Source organism: Fringilla coelebs (genome assembly GCF_963513975.1).
Source record: "Fringilla coelebs genome assembly, chromosome: 19".
Classification (NCBI taxonomy): Eukaryota; Metazoa; Chordata; class Aves; order Passeriformes; family Fringillidae; genus Fringilla; species Fringilla coelebs.
In genome coordinates, this window is record NC_140045.1 from 3,741,092 (window position 1) to 3,763,490 (window position 22,399).

Genomic DNA, 22,399 nt, shown 5'->3' on the forward strand with positions numbered 1-22,399 from the left:
TACTGAAGGCTGAATAAAGCAGGTGCTGGTCGCTGTCACAGCACAGCCCCGGCGGCAAAACCGCGCCGAGCCGCGGACTGCGGGAGGTGCTGCTCAGGGCATCCCTGTTCTCCTTGGGCTTTCTCTCTCTCTCTCTCATTTTCATTGCTCTTATTATTATTAACTTGATTTGAATTATTAAACTGTTCTTATCTGAATCCATGGGGTTTATCTTTCCCCACCCCTCTGTGGCAGGGCAGGGGAGTGAGCGAGTGGCTGGGTGATGTTGAGCTGCCATCTGGGGTTAAAGCACAACACCTGCTGTATGACAGTGGTGCAATATTTCTGTGTGTAAAGGGCTGGAAGCCTTGCTTCACATGAGTATAGCTTGTCACAGCTCGCACCTGCAGACAATAGATGGTTGTGCTTCATGTTCCACCTGCTAACACAACAACAGGATGAGGAAATACTCTAAAAATAGGAAAAAAAGGCCAGATAAGTGAAATACAAGAACGTCAGGTCTGTATCTGAATGCATTTAAATATGGAATAAAATTGAAAATACAGAGGGCTTAAAGAAGAATAATGCAATAGGGAACATTTTTGACCTTAAAGTTTCCTTGTGTTTCTCCTAAAGCAAGGCAAAATTTTCATTAGTTTCACTGGTAGTCAGCATAGACAGTGACTGATCTTTGCACAGAATCATGTTCTTGGTTTTATTGACTGGTTTTGGATAATTAAATCTAATTTTATTGGGTTTTTTTTCAGTTCTGCCTTGGCTCCCAGCGTGACAAGTGAAAAACTAACAAGACCACCCAGTGATGGAAACTACTATTCAGGTAGGTTATTTTGCTATGAGACTGTTAGTAAATTGCTCTAATTAAACATCTATTTAAAGTTCTGGACTTGGCAGTTATTGTTTGGATGGGGCCCAATGTTTTGGGAATACAGAGGGATACCAAGAACACTGTCCAAGGTTTCTTCTGTCATTTTGTCTTTGTACAGTTTTTATGAGCACGTCTTACACAGATTGGTTTATAAGTCTGCTCAGACACTTCTCCCAGGCAATCAATTGACAATATCACAGATGGAGAAATCATGGTAAAAGAAAATTACTTTCTGCTTTTGACCCAGCTGCAAGGAAATTATTTCAGAGAGGAAATTTGAGCTGTGGCACATGGCCCTGTGATGTGACCACAGCATAGAGATGTTAACTTGCCTGGGCACCTTTCATTGCAGGACCTCAGTGTACTTGGCAAGGACAGGTGGACATGATGTTTAGAGCACCTGACACAGACAAAGTTGCCCCTTGGGTGTTTGTTAGCTGATTATTTAAGAAGCCACATTCTTCCCACTTGAATGTTTTAGGTGGGAATCTAAAAGTAGAATGTGTTATATGGAAATACAGATAATGGCAGTAGGAATAGCTGTGTGATTAATTTATTTAATTTGTTGCAATAAACATTTTGTCAGCTCAACTTTGGCTTTCATATTTTAGGATCAGGTTACATTGAAGATAATGAAAACCACATGAAATCAACAGATGAGAGTAAAGGTAATTCCATACTTAAACAATAGATTTTTAAATTGTTTTACAATTGAAAGTCTTGATGTTTTCTAATGGCAGTAGTGAGGTAGTAATGATAGGGCCATCCCTTTTTTCCCACGTCCAAAATGACACCTTTTATCAATTGCCTTATGGAGTGTAATTAGCTGTGCTGGATCCCAGACCATCTAATGATGGGTGGTATAAAAATACAACTTATACTCAAAATAGGAAGTTCTGTATAACAAATATTCTGATTTGTTTAAAAAACCCAAAATTTTCTACAGATTTCTGCTTCTTTTATTTCTCTGTCATTTCTTCACTTCCCTGGATCTTGAAATATCTAAGAATTAAATCCAAAAATAACCTGCTATGAAATCTGAATAAAAGAATCTGCCAAATCTGTTCTGCAGGATTTCAGTCTGAATGAATGTCGTGGTTCCTTCCAGCTCTTACAGAAATGTGGTAGAACACCATCCCCACCCCACTCTAAAAACAGAGCAGAAAGCAGCAGCTGTTTCTGTGCCTGCTGTGCCCAGGCTGTTCCTGTCAGCCCCTGGCCCTGAAAGTCAGGTGTCTGATCATTGCCAGGCTTGCTGTGGCTATTGTGGCAGGGAAGCATTTTGAGGAGGAAAGTGGGTTCCATCCCAAATGTTTTATGTGAGGCTTAGAGGCAGCTCAGGACAAAAGTGCTGAAATGGGCAGAAAGGCAAAGCAGAAATCTGGAGTATGAGAGGTGATGAGGGAGGCCATGAAAGACATAAAGATGGCTTGAAATGTGGGGAGAGTGCAGAATGGGAAGTGTCCTGCCATAGCAGCCACAGAAAACGAGAAAGCAATGGCAGGGAGAGAAAGGGAAGAGCAGCTGGAGCAGGGATATGGGAGAAGCCCTGGTAATTCCCTGCTCTAGTTTGTGTTGTGCCACTTTTGAAGGTGTTACATTGCAAGTAACAGTTTTGGGCAAAATTTGCACATCCCACAGTCTCAGAAATCTGCCTTTAGTTGGTCTTCTGCCCTTTGGAGTGGGATGACCCTCAGGAATGGGCTGGCCTTACAACTTAGCAGAGTAACTCCCATGTGCCATCAGCAGGGCCTGGTCCTGCACCTATCACTGTCACCTGGGACTTGTCCATTAATTTCAGTGACAGCTCAAACAAAGTGTGCAGTCCTACAAAGAAACATCTTCTTGATATTTTTGGGGCAGGACCTGACCTTGAGAGTGCTGAGGTGGATTACACCGAAGTCGAAGTCTCCACACTTGATCCTCACAGAGGTAATAAACTCTCCAGCCTCTAGGGGTTATTTTTGGGAGCAGCTTTGGGGCTGTTGCTGCTCCCAGACACTGGCCTGGTATTGGCACCTGGGAATGCCTTTGTGTGCTGCCAGTCTCCTCCCAGGAGTGCCTCTAAACCTGGCTGGAGCTGTGGCTCCTGTGCTGCTGTTCCTGCTGTTCTTCCACTGGGATCATTCCCATTTACAGGAGGGCTGTGTGGAGCAAGGCTCCCAGCTGGAGCTGTGGCTCTAAGCAGAAGGCAGCCTGCTGTGAAATATCCATGGTAAAGAGACCAAATTCACTGAGAGCAACTTGAGGTTGCTACAGGGTAAAGTAATGGAGAGAACAGAAACCAGTGGAATTTCCTCCTTTGTAAAGGAACTGGTTGAAGGGTCAAAGCTGTAATTCACTTTTGGTAGAGAAGGGAGACCAGTGTTAACTTAGTCTCTAAGTCTGGAGAGGCCTGGAGACCACCCAGGATTTTGTGGCACCTTAAACAGAGAAATGAGATATTGATGCTCAGATAACTGTGTCCTCCCCCCTGCAGTAACCTCAGAGCGTGGGGCTGAGGTACATGTCTGCAGCCTTGAAGGAGAAATAGCCATGGAAATTTATTCACCACCCAAATGCTCACTTCAATCATTCTGTGTCATCTGGAGAACTCCAATGCCATTCTGGCCTTGTGTTGAAAGCTGCTAGACCTTTCAGAAATTTGCAAAAGCTCCAAGTTGGTTAAAGTGAATAAACCCTGCAAGAGAAGTTTATGCTCTGCTCTTCTTCTTTGCTTCAGCTGAATGAGAAGCAGACTGAGGAAGAAATGGATAAATTTTCTTCTTCCTGGTAGGAAGGACTAGTCACTTATTGCAGAGACCAAAGACATGATTGTTTAGCTGGTAGCACAGATGTTTGGGCAGCAGCGCTCGCTCTTTAAGCTTGGCAGCCAAGCCCTCCCGGAACAGCCAGCCCTCCTGTCCTTTTTGTTTTCCCTTCCTGGTATCACTCATCACAGAGTCTCTCTTCCCTGTGTTTGGGGCAGGGTATTTACCCACCTCTGCTAAATTCTGCAGGCTATTTACCCACCTCTGCTAAATTCTGCAGGCTATTTACCCACCTCTGCTAAATTCTGCACTGAAGGACCAGAGCTGTTGTACTCTTCTTCAGAACAGGGCTAATAATTGTTCCAGCTGTTTCTGAGTGCACTGCAATTCTACAGTGGTGGTGTGCACCTCATTCTGCAATGGTGTAGAACACTAAGATATGATAGTGCATTATTTAAATTAAAAGCCCTATTAAATTCGAGATCAACACCTATAAAAACAACATTTTCATCCATTCTTGATATATAACACTATTCCTGTGTATCAGACTAAGTAATAAGATAATATCTATGCTCTGTAGATAGAACCCCATTAAACCACAGAATAGTGTTTACTGTGGTTTGTAAATGAGATCAGATTATTTGAATTGAGTGCTGCCTCATGCTACAGACCTATGCATGGCACACAGAACACTGCTAGGTTCTGTAATTCTGAGCTGTGCTTGAGTGTACAGAGATATGAACAGTTCCCTGATCGATTTCCCTTGTTGCCCCAGGACACAGTGGAGTGCTTTGGTTATGGAAATGGAAACTGCACTGAAAGTATTTAATGTGTTCCTCTCTGAGAGCATCCTGAGGATGCTGCTTAAACAGAATTAAATAGAAGAAGTTGTATGAAACCAAGTTATCTCTTGAGCTCTGCACTGCCTATCATAATGAAAACAGGATGAGATTTATTCTTGGGAAAAGAGAGGCAAAGCCAAGTTTCTTAATATTCCCTTGTAATAATCATGTACACCCAGAGAGAGAATTTGGCCCCAAGGCTGCTGCTGATACTTCTGTTACGTTGGTGTTATTGTAAGGTTTTGTTCCCAGCCATAATATTCTTTCATGTCTGTGTGTGGCTGTGACCAGCCCTTCCTAGGGAACAGAACTTTCACATTATCACCTTGCTCCAAATCCCTTTTATGCCTCTTCTGATTCCTCCTATTTTCTGAAGGAAGACAAAGCAAATCACATTCACCTTTTCTCTGGGCACACATTGCTCATCCAGCAGCTCCACACAGAGTCTGATTCCTTATGCCTTTTGAGGAACTGCAGATTTCTTTGATCTCTCTGGCCTAACCTCAATTTAATTTATCTTTCCAATCATTTGTTCCTCCTGCCACTGTTGTCAGTGTCAATACTAATGTTCTTAGGAGCAGGAGAGCCATATTTTGTGTACTGTGAAAGGCTACTGCAATAAATGCTGCAGTATCTAAGCTGTAACAGGTGCCTTTTTGTCACTTCTGGGAATTGGGATTGATCAGATGTCATTCCAAGCAAAGTTGAAATTATTGTAGAAGGATGAACACCTTGTCTTTATCAGGAAGGAATTACTTACATTTGAAAACACTGTTTTACCCTGTTTTTCAAGTAATGTCTGAGCTATCTGTTCATTTCTGGAATACTTTTATCTGGAATTCTTAAATTCAATACTTACTACGTTTGATTACTAAGATTACTAAGTTTGTATGCTTGACAAAAGTGCAGTGCTTGTCTTTTCTAAAGCTTAGGTGAGAAAAAAGATGACAAGGAGATTTAGACCCTTTATTGGGAATCTGAGCAAAACCAAAAGCAGGGGCTGAAGTCAGATCAGGAAACATCCCTGAAGTGCCAAGGCAGAAACTGCTAAGTCTGGCTGAGTAAGAATGTTCTCCTTATTTTACTTTTATATCTGGTTAGTTATCTGCAGGGTGGCAACACTATAAAATTAGTGGGAACAAAATGTCAAATCATCCAAGTAATTTCTCCTGGCACATTTTTTCAGTGCTAGGACGACTTTTGGAAGGTTGACAAAGGAAATAACATGGGCAGTGGCATTATACCACAACATAATGAAATGGGTATGATAAAAAATAAAAAAGCAAACTAAGGAAATGCCTCAAACCAAGTCTTTGCACAGAGTCAATAGGAGTAGATTTAGGACTGTTACCTGCTAAAAAAAGTCCTAAACAAAATGAGCTACCTTTTATTAAAATTCCAAAATTAATTCTTATTTCACTGGAAACTGAATTGATAATTTAAAGTAGTCTGTGAGCATTTGAAATATGCCTTCAGGTCTTCAAATTATTTTGCAAAGAAAGTTCATGCCAAAGCTGCAAGTTTGAAAGCTGTGATTAGACACTTGGGGAAGTGTAGCTGCTGTTGTTTAAATTAATAGCAGTTTTGCAACTCCATTCTGATGTGTTAGCTGACAGCATTTAAAGGATGCTGAACAGAATTTAAAAAAAAAATGGAATTAGCTTTGGGAAATCAGAATGTGGTGCCAGAGACACTTGGGTTCTTCAGGGCAATGCAGAACAGTCACAGTCCTGACTCTGAGTCTGCAAATCATTATGTCTGAATTTTTTAAATGTTGGGGATTTTTAATAGCTAAAGCACAAGATTCTGTATCCAGAAATTTTAATTTCTTTCCTTTTAAAATTTTTTTTTTGCAAAGAGGAAACAATTAAATTATTTTTTAAATTTAACTTTAACTAGAAAAATTTAACTTGGTTTGTTGAAGGTCCACAGAAACTGGAGGTGATACTGAGAGAATTCTGAGGTTTTCCAGGAGACTCAGTTTAACTGAAATGAGTGAGTGTTTCTGAAGCACTTTGAGATCCATGAACAGCAAACTCCTGGACCCTGCCATCACAGACCTTTACAGCAAGTGAAGAAAGTGGTTTGAAATGCACAGTTCTGGAGCACTTTGATTGCCCAGGGATTTTTAAACCCAAGCCATATAATGAATCCAGGAGATTGTTCTATTCTCCAACTGGCCAGAAGTTCATGCTGACCACAGAGAAAATGATTCTTGCTATATTCAGGCCCTTAGACAGGCTCTGTCCAAAAGGAGACCTTTCCCAGATAAATCAAGCTGTGTAGTGTGAAATCTGCAAATATTCTTCTGAGACATTTCACAAGGCACAGCAATTTAAGGGTTTTTTGTGCCCTTAAGATTTAGACAGGCTAGTTGCTAAAAGGATTTGTAGTTAGTCTTCCAAGTGATAGATCTCCTCAGGGCTAGGATCCCTAAATCCTTAGAACAAATTGAAGAAGCTCTTCAAAGTGATCCAGAGAAACCATTCTCCAGTGGTAGATGTCTCTGTGAAATTAAATCAGTATTGGTTCAAGTTCAGAAGAAGATTAGGAGAATGTTGAAGTCAAATTTAGAAAAGGAAGCAGATTTTCATCATCATTTTTCTATAGGTGTCTCCTTCTATAAGGGTCTCCTTCTCTCAGACCCTTACAGGCTGGGTTTGGGGAGGGGGTTGTACTTGCTTTTTCACACAGACTCCACAGGCTCATTCCTGATTATGTAGCTGCTTCTTCTGAGAGTAAAAAAGTGTATTCTGTTTGTTTAAGGAGCTTTTCATAAGGCAAACAGAACAAAAAACAAACAAACAAAAAAAAAGGAAAAAAAAGAAAATATATTGATTCTGTACCAATGCATTTTCTAGCTCCTGAGCAGAAGGGGACTGAAACAGTTTATAGTGAAATCAGAAAAACGAATAATGGTAAGTAAGCTAGTGAAAAATTAAACACTTTTAGGAAGTGTGTGTGTAGAGGTTAGGGATAAATTTGTGACTGAATATTTTTTAAGATGATATTTAGACTGAATATTTAGAACATAATTGCCATAATAAAGAAGAGCTGCAAGTCACATTGGATAGGAACATACCAAAGTGCAACTACAGAATCACAGTAGTTGATAAATTGCATGACATCTTCATGGCTCCTCATAAATCAAATTAATATTTGTAACATCCACTTCATCAGCCCATTTGTGCTGGATCTGCTGAATATTTGGGCCATACATCTGGATCTGAATCAAGGTCCCCCTTAGGGATCTGGATTTTAGGTCCTGTTATCTCAAACTGCTCAAGAGAAACATTTGCCTCTCAATTGACCATGTTTGTCACATGCTATAAAATATTCCTTTTGCTTTGCAGCAAATATCTATAAAGCCTCCAAGAGCAGACTCTGCAAGCCTTTACAGCAATATGATCATTTCAGCAGCTCCTCTCACACAGACCTGTGTGTGGGCAGTGGCAATTACTGTCTGTAAATGTTCTGGCACTGATCACTGCAGAGACAGGGCCTTAAAAGCAGGTTATTTCATCACAGATTGTCAAAGGCTGAATTGGAAAGGATTTCCTCTCCTCTCTTTGTGTTAGGAAGTCTAGATTTGTAAATATTAGGGCTGCAAGCCATTCATATTTTGTCCCCATTCAGGCTTTGTTGTGTGCCATTTTTAATTTTTGGTTGTGCTTTAAGTTTCTATTTTTTCTGTAAGGCATTTCCCACCTCTGACACAATATGTCTCTGGGGAATCTTTTTTTGTGAGGGTCTCCACTTTAGAAAACATTACTTAATTTTTCCTTGTTAGGGCTTACATGGCAATTTTTATCTCCTTTTTACAGCTGAATAAACAGAGAGATTAGGTCATGCATTTAAGGCAAAGTGTTTAGAGAGTGACAACAGTGGCAAAGGAATTTTGGAATCCTTGGTGCTGTGCCTGGGTGGTGTACTCATTTTTCACAGCCTTGCAGTGAAAATCAGAATATCTTTCACACTTAAGAGCGTGGCCAGGCAGGACCATGAAGAGAAAAAACACAGTTTATTTTAGGGCTGAGCCCCAAGGCCACAAATGTTCTGAAATGTTCTCCAGTGAGTGTGAACTGCACCTATAAAAAGCTGCAGAAGCTGCTGTGACCCTCACCTGCTCTGCCCAGGTGTGAGGGTGACTGTCACACCCCTCACCAGCCCTGGTTTTTTCTGGTACATAACAGAGGATGTAAACTCCAGGCTGGAACAGCAGAGCTGAAATTCAAAGAGCACTTAAAAGGCTGTCATGCCATAAGTTGGGAACTGCAGTAAAATGGGATATGATTGAAATTCTGAGCTGAATGAAGCAGAGATTCTGCAAACACCCCTTAATCTTGCAGTCCACCTGCTCTCTTAGGCATAACATTCTGCAGTTTCAGTTATTCTTGGAAACACAGCACCAGTTTATTGTTTCAATCACGTCTGGTTTTCCTGACTGATCCACAGGAAAAGTGTTTCAATGAGATAAGCAGTGCATCACCCAGCAATGCAGTGCTAGCTCACAGTTAATGTAATTCTACCTTGGATTTTTGCTAGGCTGTGTGATTGTGAGGGGGCAAAGTGTAAATGCAGTGGGGGATCCCTATGCAATATTCTATTTGAATATATATTAATATAAGCATATTAAATGATGCCCATTGTGACAGATGTTGAACATGTGGGTGCAGAAGTTGATTTACTATTCTATTCTTTGATATTTTTGAGCAAAAGCCCAGGAGTACAAACCTACTTCAGGAAGGCAATGATTCAGACAAACGTGTCCTTGGGGAAATCACATGAGTTTAGGAATTGGTGTCAACTACACAGTTTGACATATTTAACCCCTAAGACCTATGGAACATTTTATTATTATTTATTTGTAGGTAACTATTGTGGTTTCATTAGAACTGAGTGCTTCATAAGCAATTTTGTCTCATGAAGGGGTTGTCTGTGTATTCCAGAAATTGTGTGCACTAGAGAGGAAGCTGAAGGACAGGCAGTAATTATGTCTGACACAGTTCTTTGTGGCTGAGCTAAAACATTTTTGCTCTTCATTCTTCTGACAACTCTCACTGCTACCCCCTGTAAGGCAGGTGCCCCAGCAGGAACCATCTCCTGTATTTTGAGTTCTGTAGCTGTTGCTTGCTATTATCCAAAATCTGCTCCATGAATCCCTGGTGCTGATAATGCTCTGAGCTTTCCCAGGCCTTTGGCAGTGTGCTGAGCATCTCTCATTGTGCTTTTTCTGTTTATTTTCCTGGTGCTGGCTATGTTAGCTCCTGCTTCTACCATCTGAGTGCCTCCACCACGCTGTGGATAAGGCTCCCCATCCTCCCTGCTGTGTTTTCCTTATTCTGAGTGCCAGGACTCAGGAGGTGGTTTTACATTAGAGATAGACAGAAACAAACTCTCAAATGCACATTTCAGCTCCCAGAAGATCTGCATGTGGTTAACTGCAGTTAACTCATTTGCAGTGGGGAAAAGCAGGTAATTTGTGAAATTCCAGTCTGGTCAGGTATGTTTTGATTGAAAGTGAAATAATGTCAGTCTCTGGTTGGTTGGATGCTGAATTTCCTCTGCTGTAGTGAGAGTTTGAGGAGGATGCTGCTCACTTTGCTCTGCAAGCAACTGTGAGATAAGAAGTTGTCCTTGCATTGTTTTTGAAAGATTAGTTGAATTCAGAAACATATTTGGTGTTCAGGATGTTCACACAAGCATTGTTTTAAAGACTTTTCTAGAGCAATGGGCTGTTACTTAAGTATTTTTCATAAAATACCAAAAACTTCAAGCCTCAACTTTAAATCAGACCTTACATCCAAATGGCAGTTTGGGGAATGGCCAGTTAGTGCCATTCAGGTCAGTAACAGCTTTGTGTGAAAGTCCTTCAGGCTCACCAGGATGAACTAAAATCCTTAAAATCCTGCTTCTCTGGTTGCTCTGTGAAAAGGCCAAAGCATATTGTGAGTCAGGAATACCCAGCCCAGTCCCAAAGTTGCTACTTTTTGTTCAGAAAGAAGTGATAGAGTCTAAAACTTAAGCAAAACAGGCAATTGTCTGAATCCAGACTGCCAGGAGTGATAAAATGGCTCTGACCCTGCTGCCTCCTGTGCCTGTGCTGGATCCAGGCTGGCAGCTCTTCCTGAGCAGCCTCAGGATGTCTCACACAAGTTCAGCTGCCTGGGTGGAGGCTCTTTCAGCCATGATTTATTTCCATCACACCTTTCATCTTCCCAAGAGGCAGCAGGGGCAGGAAGCCCAAGCATCTCCATGCTGGTTCTTTATCTCAGCTCCAGCCCTTCCCTCAACGTTGATCCCAGCTCTGGGGTAGCACAGTCCTGTTTGTGTTGCTGAGGAGAATCAGAGCCAACTCCAGCTCACAGATTTCCTCACGTTTTTCCAGGACACTTCCTGTGGAAGGTGATGTTATTGGTTCATTCTTTCTCCCTTAGTGAGCTCTGGCTTTGCTGTGTGTCAGACCCACTGATATTATGTGCACTGGACTGAGCTCACTGTGGCTTATTGCAAAACAATAATTCCCAATTTCTTATTAGGAAAGTGGAAATGCAGCAAACAAAATGCAGAACCAGCCTTTATGCTGCTAAGTCTGGAAAAATGAGTTGGTCACTTTGGAAGCAATTGCAGCAGTGAGACAGGAAATTCTAAGAGTCCTACAGCAAGCAACAATGTACTATGGAAAAATAAATATAGCCCAGTGGAAAGAGGCATGAGAAATCCCCATTGCATTCAGAGGGCTGGAACAAATCTATTCGAAATCAGCTCTAGCAATCAGGAAATCTGCTCAAATACTTTCCTGCTACTGAGCCTTGGGCTTAACACCTACATCTTAGCCAGAATTTCCCACTGAATCCTTTTGCAGCATAGGAAGAGCTCACAGGGTCTGGGGATTCATTGTGCTGTTCAGAACTCAGGTATTATGGGCACAGGATAGTTGCAGGCAGTCCAAACCCAGGCAAGTAACTTGTCCTCTCTCCAGCATAAAAATTCTTTGGATCTTTGGATTTCTAGACATATTCTAGACTCATGCCTGGGTCTGTGAGACGTTGATTCCAGAGCCAAATGCTTCCAACAGCTCCAGCCAAAACTCAGGCAAAGCCAGATGGTTTCAGTAAGGCACAGATATGCAGGGAGCTTCTGACCTTGCTTGAACCTCCAGAGCAGAGCTGGATTACGTGCATGGCCCGTGTCAGAGCTGTTCCCAAGCTGCCTGCCAAGATTTCCTGATGGAAGCTACTGCTCCAGTAAAGGCCTTGGCAGAACTCTCTGTGTGTGTCTGCAGCTCAGCACCTTTGGTTCATGGTCTGACATCTTGGCTTTCAAGGGCTGGAGGTGCCTTGGAGGTGGATGGACAATTGCAGCTGTTTAGGCACAGACCCTCCTCTCCATAACCTCTAGCAACAAGAAATGGTAAAGCAGGTGGGGGTGACAGTGGCTTAAATTCCTGCTGTATTCACTCCTTTGTAAAAATGTGTTCTTTGAATTTCAAATCCCACCAACTAGAAGCAATACCAAGAGTTTATATCCATCAGAAATCCATAAAATCACCTAGCTTTTTTAGACTTGGGAATAATTTAGAAATCACCAGCATCAGACCTTCAGCTCTGATTCCTTTCACAAAACATGGAGCTTCTACAGAAGCTAGACCAATTTTTCTCTGTGTCTAGAATCCAGCATTTCTCAATTCCCCAGTTTTGGCAGTAAGGGAAAGCAAGGTGTTAGGAAAAATCTGTCAGTTCTACAGCAAAACTAGTAAAAAAGTAAAACCACCTCTTTTTGAAATTATTTATTTTTTTAAACAAAAATGAAATAAAAAAGATTATGAAAAGATTGACATGTTAAAGAATCAGGAAAAGCACTGCACCATTGTGCCTTTATTAGTGGCTGCCCTGAGTGGTACCAGCCAGGCTCCCTGCAGCACCTCCCTGAAGGTGGAACAGTGTGACATTTCCTGGCAGGGCTGTGACACTCAGCTAGAAAGCCCCAGAGCTGTGGATGTGGGTGACAGGTAACAAGGAGGCAGGATCACTGGCACTGTGACCTCCAAGCCTCGGGTAGCCAACATCCCGTTGTTTGAAGTCTGGAATTTACACAGAATTCCTCATTTCCTCCTTCCTGTGAGAACAATACATTGTGACAGAGACTAAATGACAGCTTGTTAATGCCTCACTTCATAAACCTTATGTATGGTTTTGTGCACTTAAAGCCAAGCTTTGATGCAGCACTGGGTCAGCAGTGGTTTTTTAAAATTCTGTTGGCTTTCAGGACACAAAAATGCTTTTGTGTGTGTTCCATGTAACTTCTTCTTTTGTTTCCTAATATCTAAACATATGTGGATCAATCTTGCCAAACACTGAAATCAATTTTATACTGAATTTGAGTTCATGCATTGCTGTAAGGTGTTGTAGTCACCTCAGTTTTTAATCCTTTGCTTAGGCTAAAAGTTCTGGGTAGAAAATTCCAAATGTACCGTGCCAGAGACCTTCACCTGTGCTCAGTTTCCTTTTACTTCTGCTGGCTGACAAGGGAGTTTCTAAAGGACTTCTATTAGGGTCTAATAGTGGGAGTAGTGCTCTGCTCCCTTTATTTAGTGATTTCAGGGAACTTCTCAAAATTTACATGTGTTCTGCCTATGGAAGACTGATTTTTAAATTTGCTTTTTAAAAAAAATACATAATTAGAAAAAACATAGATTCAGAAACTAACCCCCATTTATATAAAAAATACTGGGAAGATTAACCCAAGGCCCAGTCCAACCCCTTTTGTTGAACATTACATGAATTTCCTTCACACAGCCTCTCTCCAGTGAATCTGATACACTTTGCAAGACAATACCCTTTAAGATTCAGCACTTACTTTTGTCACATGTGAAATATCTCAACAGAACACACAGATGAGCACTCTTAACAAGACTTGAAATCCTCTCCTAAAACTGGAGTTACTTTGAGAGGGGAAAGAAATAGTTATGTTTTGGTATTTGAATGTATTCTGTGACATTTCTGAATAACTAATTCCACTTTTCTTGAAATAAGAGTATGATCCAGTCTTAAAGTTCACTGACCCTAAAAGGAAAGAGCTTGCTGGCCCTCAGGTTTTTCATTGGGAGCAAGGAACTTTTTATTAATAAAATGTCAAGTGTCTTTGCTGGTATTTTAACAAAGATGTTATATATAACAAAGGTGTTATTTTTGCCCTGAAAATTATATCCTCAACTGGATTTCTGCAATAGATTATTTTCCTGGCAAGGAACTGGATTAGGAAGTAAAATGCTGATGAGAACTTGCCTCTAAAAGGAAGATTCTCTTGTCCAGTAACAGATTGTGCCCTCAGTAGAGATTTCTACTCTAGCACATGATCAGAGAAGCTGCCAAACAGGTCCTGCTCAGTGTGGGCTTTGAAATGTCTGCACTTGGATTTAACTAGAACTTGGATGCTCCTCAAAGCCCAGAGCTTTACCCTTAGATGTAGGTAGGAATTCTACATCATTGCAAAGTGAACAAAAGGGTTGAAGTACCTATACCTGTATTTTCTAGAACATAAAACTGGTCACTCTGCAAGGTGCCATTTCATAATTTATACATTGTATTTTATTTTGCAGATTCTATGGAAAACAGGCATTCTGTAAGTATACATTTTATGCAATCAGTTAAATATAGAGGCATGGCTTGAGATGATTGTGCATCTGTGAGATGGTGCTCAAGGGCTGATGTGGTTTATTTGTTGCTGGGACCTTTGCAGGACAGATACAGAGCAATCCCTCTGTATATATTTTCATGGATCAGACTTTCATGGATCAGTCCTCTGTGGAATGGTCAGTTTTAGGAGTCTGTGGAAGGGGCTGGAGTGTGGGGATGCACAGATAAAATCTCCCAGGAGATCATTATCACCTGCACAGCTTTGGGTGGCACAAGGTGAGGGATGGCCTGGAGGCACAGGAGATTTGCAGATGAAAACTGCTCACCTGTAAAAGCATCACTGGGGACAGAGCTGCTGCTCCAGTGCCATCTGTCATCCCCTGTGCCAGGGATGTGCCAGGGACTGGAATGCCCAGAGAGGTGAGAAGCTGAACCAGGCAGGGATGGGATCAGCCCAACTTGCAGGAGTCCCTTCTGTTCATCCTCTGGGGCTGTTTCCCCCTGGGCTTGCTTTCATCCACTGGTAGAGCAGGTAGGATGACTCCAAGAGCTGGCAGTAAACTGAGACCTTGTAAGAAATTTTGAAGGCAAACAGTTTTTATTGCAGAGTACAAAGCTGGGTCATAGCTGGGTCACAGAAGTGGGACTAATACCATCCATATATATGGGGGATCTCAGCTAAAAATGTGGAGTTTTGTGAATGTTCTGTAGGTGGTGAACAGCTTCATAGTTCTAAGAAGCCAGTGACAAAATATGGAATTTTTTAAAATAGAAGAAATCTGTTGAATGAGCTGTTACTCTGCCCTCAGGAGATCTGAGAGGCAGGGAACTCACATTTCAGGAGTACTTTTATGAATGTTCATATGCTATCAAATCCAACTCAGACTGAACAGACTCTTGTTTTTTTGCCACCCACTTTGTGACTTCGGAGCTTGTACTTAAAAAGAAAAAAAAGGAGAGACTCATAAATAAGAATCACAATAGCCCAGTCTACGTCAGCTCATGGCATCCATTTGAGTTTTGAAAGGCTCCATCAGCACTCCCATCCCCATGGGACACACAGGCAGCCCATTGTATTATTTACAGACACTGGCAGTGCACTGAAGGTCACAGATTGTGTTACAATAAACAGACTCATATTAACACAGGCCAGGAGGCTTTATAGTGTCATTGTCTCTCTTAGTTAAAAGGTCTGGTTTTATTCTTTGCTCTCAGTTTTCTAAAAATATGTTGAGCTGAACCCTCCCCTGGGTTATACCAGGCATTCCTTGGAGAGTCATGCAGAAGAAAGTTTGTCCCTGTCCAACACAAAAGAAAAAATGGTCAAGGGTGGCTGTGACAGACATGAAGTGTAAGCTCAGGGAGGAGGTTTTGTCTTCTTTTTTCCCCAGCCTACATAATTTCTAATGGGCACAAAGATTTTTTTTTTTCCTGTGGCCAAAAGTGAGTAAAATATCTCTGCATGGAAGTATAAGAAAAAGTCAGTGCAAATAAACTAACCACCCTGTGTGAATCACTTTCATAATTAATTGGGCTATTAAAGCTTGCTAAACCAGGCAATCCATGAAGTAATGTCAGATTGAAGGAAGAAAAGTGTCAGCTGAGGGCAGTGTTTTCCTTGTGCTTCTTTTATTACTCTCATGTTAGCAGTAGAAGGGTAATAAAAGCAGTTATTCTGTAAAACTAATCTCATTTTCAGAAACACCCCAGAGCAAAGTCAGTTTTATAACACTTGCACATCTTGCTTGAGTTTTCCTAGAAGCTGCCTTATTCAGTTAATGTCTGAGACACTGTCCCTCCTTAGCTATACTGTTCATGTATTAGCACAGTAACTATTCCTTTTTTTTTTCATTATTAGTGCTTTAAAGGACTTAGCAAAAGAACAGAGCCTTGTATTCTGCTTCTTAAATTCCCCCTTCTGTTCCTAATAAAGCCTGTGACAAAAGCAGCACCTCTCTCTCCAAAAAAGTGACCTAAAATTGGACTGGACAGATGAATTTGTTCATAGAATTTCCATTTCCTTTGCTTGTCTCTCAACTCTTTACAAGCCACACAGATGAACACAGAAGAGGCAGGGAGCTGCTAAGGTGCTTTTTATCATAATTTTCTTGCAACTGCTTTTTTTTCAGTAGCTCATTTTCACACATGCTTAACTGTGATGTATCTCAGAGGTTTGGTCCAAATGAGGAGTTGTTGATCCTACTCATGAAAAGGAAAATGCTCCTTATAAAGTGATCAAGTGGCTTAAACTTCCTCCCCAGCTGTTCTGCTTCTTGATAGCCAAATGAAGCGTTTGGCTCAGAGGTGAAGCTGCATTTGATCTGCTGCTCCCTTATTTGTGAGTGCAAGGACCTGGGCTGCTCAGCTGGCACCTGAATCCCAGGGCTGTCAAAAAACTTGTAGAATTTGACTCTGTTTAGGAAGTAATAGATGTTCCAGAAGTGTGAGACAAAGGAGCACAGCACAGAGGAGTATTTTGCTGAGAGCTCTGTTTTCAGGGAGGATATGCAGCCTTTTTATTTCAGTAATGGTGGTGGAGACTCATCAGATCCCAATGTCCTTTTAACTCCCTAAATTCCAATAATGTGCATTCCACTGCTCAGATAAAGTCTCTGTTAACATTCAGTTCTGCATTGCTCTTCCAGATGTCACAGGCAGAACAGAAAACTGCTCTGTGGAGAAGGAAGATGTAGCAAATCATTTTAATGGTTGCTAGTCCTGCTTTTGTGCATTTGCCCCTATGTAGTTTCTGTCAGAATAAATATAATCCAGCAGGGAAAATTAGGAGCTCTTCTTCTTTTTCTTCTTTTTCTTCTTTTTCTTCTTTTTCTTCTTTTTCTTCTTTTTCTTCTTTTTCTTCTTTTTCTTCTTTTTCTTCTTCTTCTTCTTCTTCTTCTTCTTCTTCTTCTTCTTCTTCTTCTTCTTCTTCTTCTCCTTCTCCTTCTCCTTCTTCTTCTCCTTCCTTCTTCTCCTTCCTTCTTCTTCCTTCTTCTTCTTCTCCTCCTTCTTCTTCTTCTTCTCCTTCTCCTCCTCCTTCTCCTTCTCCTCCTCCTTCTCCTTCTCCTTCTCCTTCTCCTTCTCCTCCTTCTCCTTCTCCTTCTCCTTCCTTCTTCTTCCTTCTTCTTCAATGAGGGACCATCACAAAATTGAGTTCAGTCTTTTAGTAAACACTGTGTGCTGACACAGGTGCATTGAAAGTGTTTGTATTACATCAAAAAAGGTGATGCATTAGGAAAATAATTAATCAAAGTTTGACTTTCTTGAACTATATAAAGGCTCAGTTGCAGTCCAGAGTACCTTGAACCTGAATGTCTTGGATTTTTAGGTCATTTAGAAAGGAACCTGAAGTTTTATGTCAGGGGTTGCTTCCCTCCATCTTCTCTGTTTCAGAAATTTGTATCTTAAATGCAATCCATAGGAAGTATTTGCAAAAGAAATGAATTACTTAGAGAGGAACTGGGAGGAGGTTTCCTTCCTGAAATCAGAGCTGGCAATCTTTCTAAGTTATTTAATGGTCCCAGTTTCTGAAAACATATTGAAGGAAATATCTTGACAATGAGATAGCCCCTTCGCCAAACACTAATTGGTATTGTGTCAAATTTACCTCAGCAGTACATTCTGACTTCACATCTCCTCCTCTCCTGCTCCCTCCTAGATGTGTTTGTGTATTTGTTTGTTGGGTTCTGTCCTAGGGGTTCAGGAGGACTGGCAGTACATGAGGACATTGTGTACTTTTAGCTGCCTATTTGTCCAAGCTCAGCATGTGCCCTCTGAGACAGAAACCTGTACAATTTACATCTCTTTGCAGGAATTTCTAGGTGTTATTCAGTGACTTTCTCATCTTCCTCAAGTGATCCCAAAAGTATTTTCTCAATGTTAAAGGAATTCCCATTGCCAGCTCCAAAGGGGGACCTGGCCTGTGTTTAGCTGTGCACAGAACCGTGGCACAATAGTTTCAGACAGGAAAGGAAGATGAAGGATGTGTCCAGTTAAAATTGGTGGGGAGGGGGGGATTTCAGGCAGTCAGGATATGAAAAACAAGGTGATACTCTGAAATAAACACTGAATTATAAACCAGGAATTCCTCTGACTCATGGGGCAAATCCTTTGGGGGTAAGTCCACAAAAGGGATGAGGCGCCTCGGTGCTGACAGGCTGAGCTGTCAGGTTAGAGGCCACCACGTACCCTGAGCAGAAATTTGTTGGAGGGAGACTTTGGCAACCAGTGCCAGGAAAGACTTGACAGTTGTGAATCCCCAGTGGACAGAATTATTTCTGTCATATAAAGGCAAAACAATGAAGTTGTCTCTCTGTGCCCTTTCCCACTGGCTGGAGTAGAGGGCTGCTCTGTCTGCCCTCTGTGCCTGGAGATCACCCCTGGCACGGCTCCTGCAGGAACACAGCGTCCAGAAGTCAGGTGCTGCATTGCTCCCTGTGAGATACCAGCCCTTAGGGAAAGGTTTTCATTCTCCTGGACTGACACTGGGGTCTGACTGTGCCAGCTGAACATCTCCTAGTAAATAAGGGATCTGACCTCCAGCAGTTCCATTAAAAATGGAAAAAATGGAAAAAAACTGTTATCAGTAAGCACCCACTTCCAGATGTTGGTGATTAACAGTTTTGGGGTCTAGCTTGTAACTGTTACTCTAAATCTCCCACTGTCTTATTTCTTTTTCTCTGATGAAGATAATACCAATGTCTCCCCAGAGAACAGTGAGGTTTTATTAGCTCACTGTGGAGGGTTTAAGGAATATGTGACGGAACAGAGGGTAGAGGCACAGCTATACTCACCCCTTGTTTTTTTCTCTTTTGCTCTTTTTGCCAGCAGAGAATATATGGGCATCCTGATGCTACCTAGTACAGTCACCTCAAAGATCAGCTGGGAGAAGAAAACAACACAAGATGGAAGATGTTGCAAGTGTTCCAAAGGCTTTGCAGCAGTTATTTATGAGTTTGTCAGACTCATCTTTTCAAAGTTTATTTCCTTAGGAGGAACAATAGAGATGTTCCTAAAGCATTTAATGGAAAAAAATTACAAATAAAAATTCTCATAGGAAAGTGGCTCTAGAATCCACTGACCCAGGTTCTCATCTGTAATTTCTCCTGCTAATGCAATTTTGCCTTTTTTGCCTCCAGTTCATCATGCTCTAAGGAAACAAAGTGGGAGCTACAGCTGAGGAAGTACATTTCTATAATGCAGCAACTACTGGGATACCAGTAGGATATAGAAATATCTAGGCTTGCTTTAAACTTGCTAAGTTGGTTATCAGTGCCAGCACTGTGGCAGAACAGAGCTCAGCACAGCCTGCCCAGCCATGGATGTCCCTTGACATGATCTTGCAGCTCGTGCTGAGCTCCCTGTGCTGCAGCAGCTGGACTGCTACCAGGCTTGGAGCCAGCTCAGTTAGAACCCACAGGGATGTGACACTGCAGGGAGGGCCTGAGTGAGCTCTGGGCTCCCTAAAAACTTGAATAACTGTTCAGAGATTCAGACTTTGCCAAGTGCTTCTATCAGAGGCACAAACAGCCTTTATTCTTCGCTAAATTGCTTTTCCCCTTTAAAGTTTTGATGTTTGTTGGTTCATTTGATGTGATGGTTCTTCAAGAAATGATTGTCCACCACAGTTATTTCAGGTGATTCTATGATAAGTTTTCATTGAGTGGATATAAAACACCCAGGTCAGTGAGTTTGTACCTGAAAATCCATTTATGTACAATCCTAATTCCTCTGGTTTTATGAGAGATCTGAAGTTGTACTTGTGCCCAGTTTGTCCAGTATGGAATTCCATACCTATCCTTTCTCTCTCTAGCATGATAAACCACTAACACAGATCTAGTTTGGACACAGATGTAATCCTGCAGCCCATGTTTATCTCAGCTGCATGAATTTCAAAAAAAGAACACAAAACAAAAGAGAAAAAATACTGTCCCCAACCCCTTAACCAGATGGCCTTTGACACTGCAGTTGTTCTCTTTTTCTTACTGCAAATTAAATTCCTCCAACATCTGGGCCCCAGGTAAGAAGGTTCTCATTTTAATTAGTAAATAGTAAAAAAGAGGCCATGGGTTTTTATATAGATATGTAATTTCTGCTTTAAGCACTGCATCAAAGGTGCAAAACCAGCAAGAATTTTAAAAGGGGTTTATACCTTCCATTCCAAACATTTAAAATTTCAAGCTCTGGTTACTGATTAATATCTCTAATTTATTGTTCCCTGTGCAAATGTTGTTTGTATCATGAGCCTGTCACAACTGACTGACTTCATAGCTCTCTTCTGTTGACAAATATTCTTTCAGCATCCCATGAGTGTCCATGCAAATGCATTAGTGTAAGAAATGTGAAAAGGTATTTTAATAAAGAAAACTCTGAACTGACCTTTGCACTGGATCTTGCACATTCATGCTGCAATGAATGCCTGTGAAGTTTTTTATTTGTGATGAGCCACAGATCCATCGTATGGATTGGCATCTGGAAGATGCCCTCTCTGCACCGATTCCAGGCTCTTGGATCTGGAGTCAGGAACCATTTAACAGCAGGTAAATGCACTAAATTGCTTTAAGAACTGAGTGGGGGAGTGCTTGCATTCACAAAGTCTTTTACTAAATTACAAAGGTAAAAGTTCCTCCACAAATTCTTCCCAGCCTTTGGCAAAGCTTGGGAAAGCAGTGGGGTTTGGAAAGCTTCAGAATATCATCTGGGCACGATGGAGCAGCAGTGGAAGAATTTGTTGCTCTCTTGCAGCTTGTCTCTTGTCTGGAATAATCCTAAATTGTTTTGGATTTAGCTATCTAGTACAAGTTGTTTGCCCTACTGAAGCGTGTGAACTGTCCATTTCTCAGAGTGCTGTGCACTGCTTTGAGCTCTTCTATTTTGTCTTGCAGATAACAAAAATATTTCAGAGCATGGGACAATAATCAGCAGATGTCCCCAGTGAAGACAAGGTAAATGGGCCCAAGAATAAACAGCTACACAAGGAGTCCTGAAATGAGCATGTGCCAAACAGGTCTCATGATTCCTTTGGAAATATTTGGGAAATAAGTACTGAATCTGTTACCGAACAAACCAAACTCAGATTAGAGCTCAAAATACATTCTTGAAAACAACAACAACAAAAAGGAGATTTCTGAATTGTCACCAAGTTAAGCTCAGCAAACAGAAAATGAGGTGTGTCGGTAAATATTTACTTTTTGAGCAGAGTAAAGGGATGGCACACGCCCAGGTCCCTTGTGCCATTCCCTGTCCCCCACATCTGCTCTCGCCCGGTCTGTCCGGGGGAGCCTCGCCCACCCCAACCGGGGAACGGTGGAACATTTCCCCATTGCCGGGCAGAGCCTTTCGCGGGGTCACAGAAACGCCTGAACCGAGGCCCCTCCGCTCTCCGCGGTCACTTTCCTTTGCCATTCGCGGCCAAGCGGCACCGCGGGTTCCCCGGTGTAACGCGGGTGTAACGGGAATTCCCGGTGTAACGGGGGTGTAACGCGGGTGTAACGGGAGTTCCCGGTGTAACGCGGGTGTAACGGGAATTCCCGGTGTAACGGGGGTGTAACGGGAGTTCCCCGGTGTAACGCGAGTTCCCCGGTGTAACGCGGGTGTAACGGCAGTTCCCGGTGTAACGCGGGTGTAACGGGAGTTCCCGGTGTAACGCGGGTGTAAAGGGAGTTCCCCGGTGTAACGCGGGTGTAACGCGAGTTCCCCGGTGTAACGCGGGTGTAAAGGGAGTTCCCCGGTGTAACGCGGGTGTAACGGCAGTTCCCGGTGTAACGCGGGTGTAACGGGAGTTCCCGGTGTACCGCGGATGTAACGGGAGTTCCCGGTGTAACGGCAGTTCCCGGTGTACCGGCAGTTCCCGCTGTACCGCGGGTGTACCGGCAGTTCCCGGTGTACCGGCAGTTCCCGGTGTACCGGCAGTCCCCGCTGTACCGCGGGTGTACCGGCAGTTCCCGGTGTACCGGCAGTTCCCGGTGTACCGGCAGTCCCCGCTGTACCGCGGGTGTACCGGCAGTTCCCGGTGTACCGGCAGTCCCCGCAGTACCGCGGCTCTAACGCGCTCCGCGGGGCCGGGCGGTGCCGGAGCCGCGGCGGTGCCGGGCCGCCCCCTGCTGGGCTGCGGGGACGCTGCGGGGCAGCGCGGGGCGGCCCCGTCCCGGCCCCGTCCCGGCCCCGTCCCGGCCCGTTCCCACCGAGCTGTAAATAGAGCCGGGGAATTTTTGTTCCTGCAGCGCTCGCCCGCCTCCCCCCGACCGCCGCCGCTCCTAGAGAGCGCTGTCCTGAATGCAGCGCAAACCTGCCCGCCGCGGCTTCTTC

At 42.7% G+C, this 22,399-nt stretch overlaps 1 protein-coding gene across 8 annotated transcripts in view; it reads left to right on the forward strand.

The window, feature by feature from the left end:
* PECAM1 (platelet and endothelial cell adhesion molecule 1) overlaps positions 1-20,463 on the forward strand; it is a 31,653-nt gene extending 11,190 nt beyond the window's left edge. Inside the window, exons 11-16 of one of the 8 annotated variants that reach the window (XM_084218496.1) lie at positions 747-817; positions 1,477-1,533; positions 2,729-2,797; positions 7,319-7,375; positions 14,059-14,081; positions 18,920-20,463. In XM_084218496.1, coding sequence (XP_084074622.1) covers positions 747-817; positions 1,477-1,533; positions 2,729-2,797; positions 7,319-7,375; positions 14,059-14,081; positions 18,920-18,952 — 310 coding nt within the window. In that variant the 3' untranslated portion in view covers positions 18,953-20,463. The remainder of the gene's footprint in view (positions 1-746; positions 818-1,476; positions 1,534-2,728; positions 2,798-7,318; positions 7,376-14,058; positions 14,082-18,919) is intronic. The other 7 variants (XM_084218497.1, XM_084218498.1, XM_084218499.1 and 4 more) reach the window with 7 other exon arrangements.
* The last annotated feature ends 1,936 nt before the right edge of the window (positions 20,464-22,399 follow it).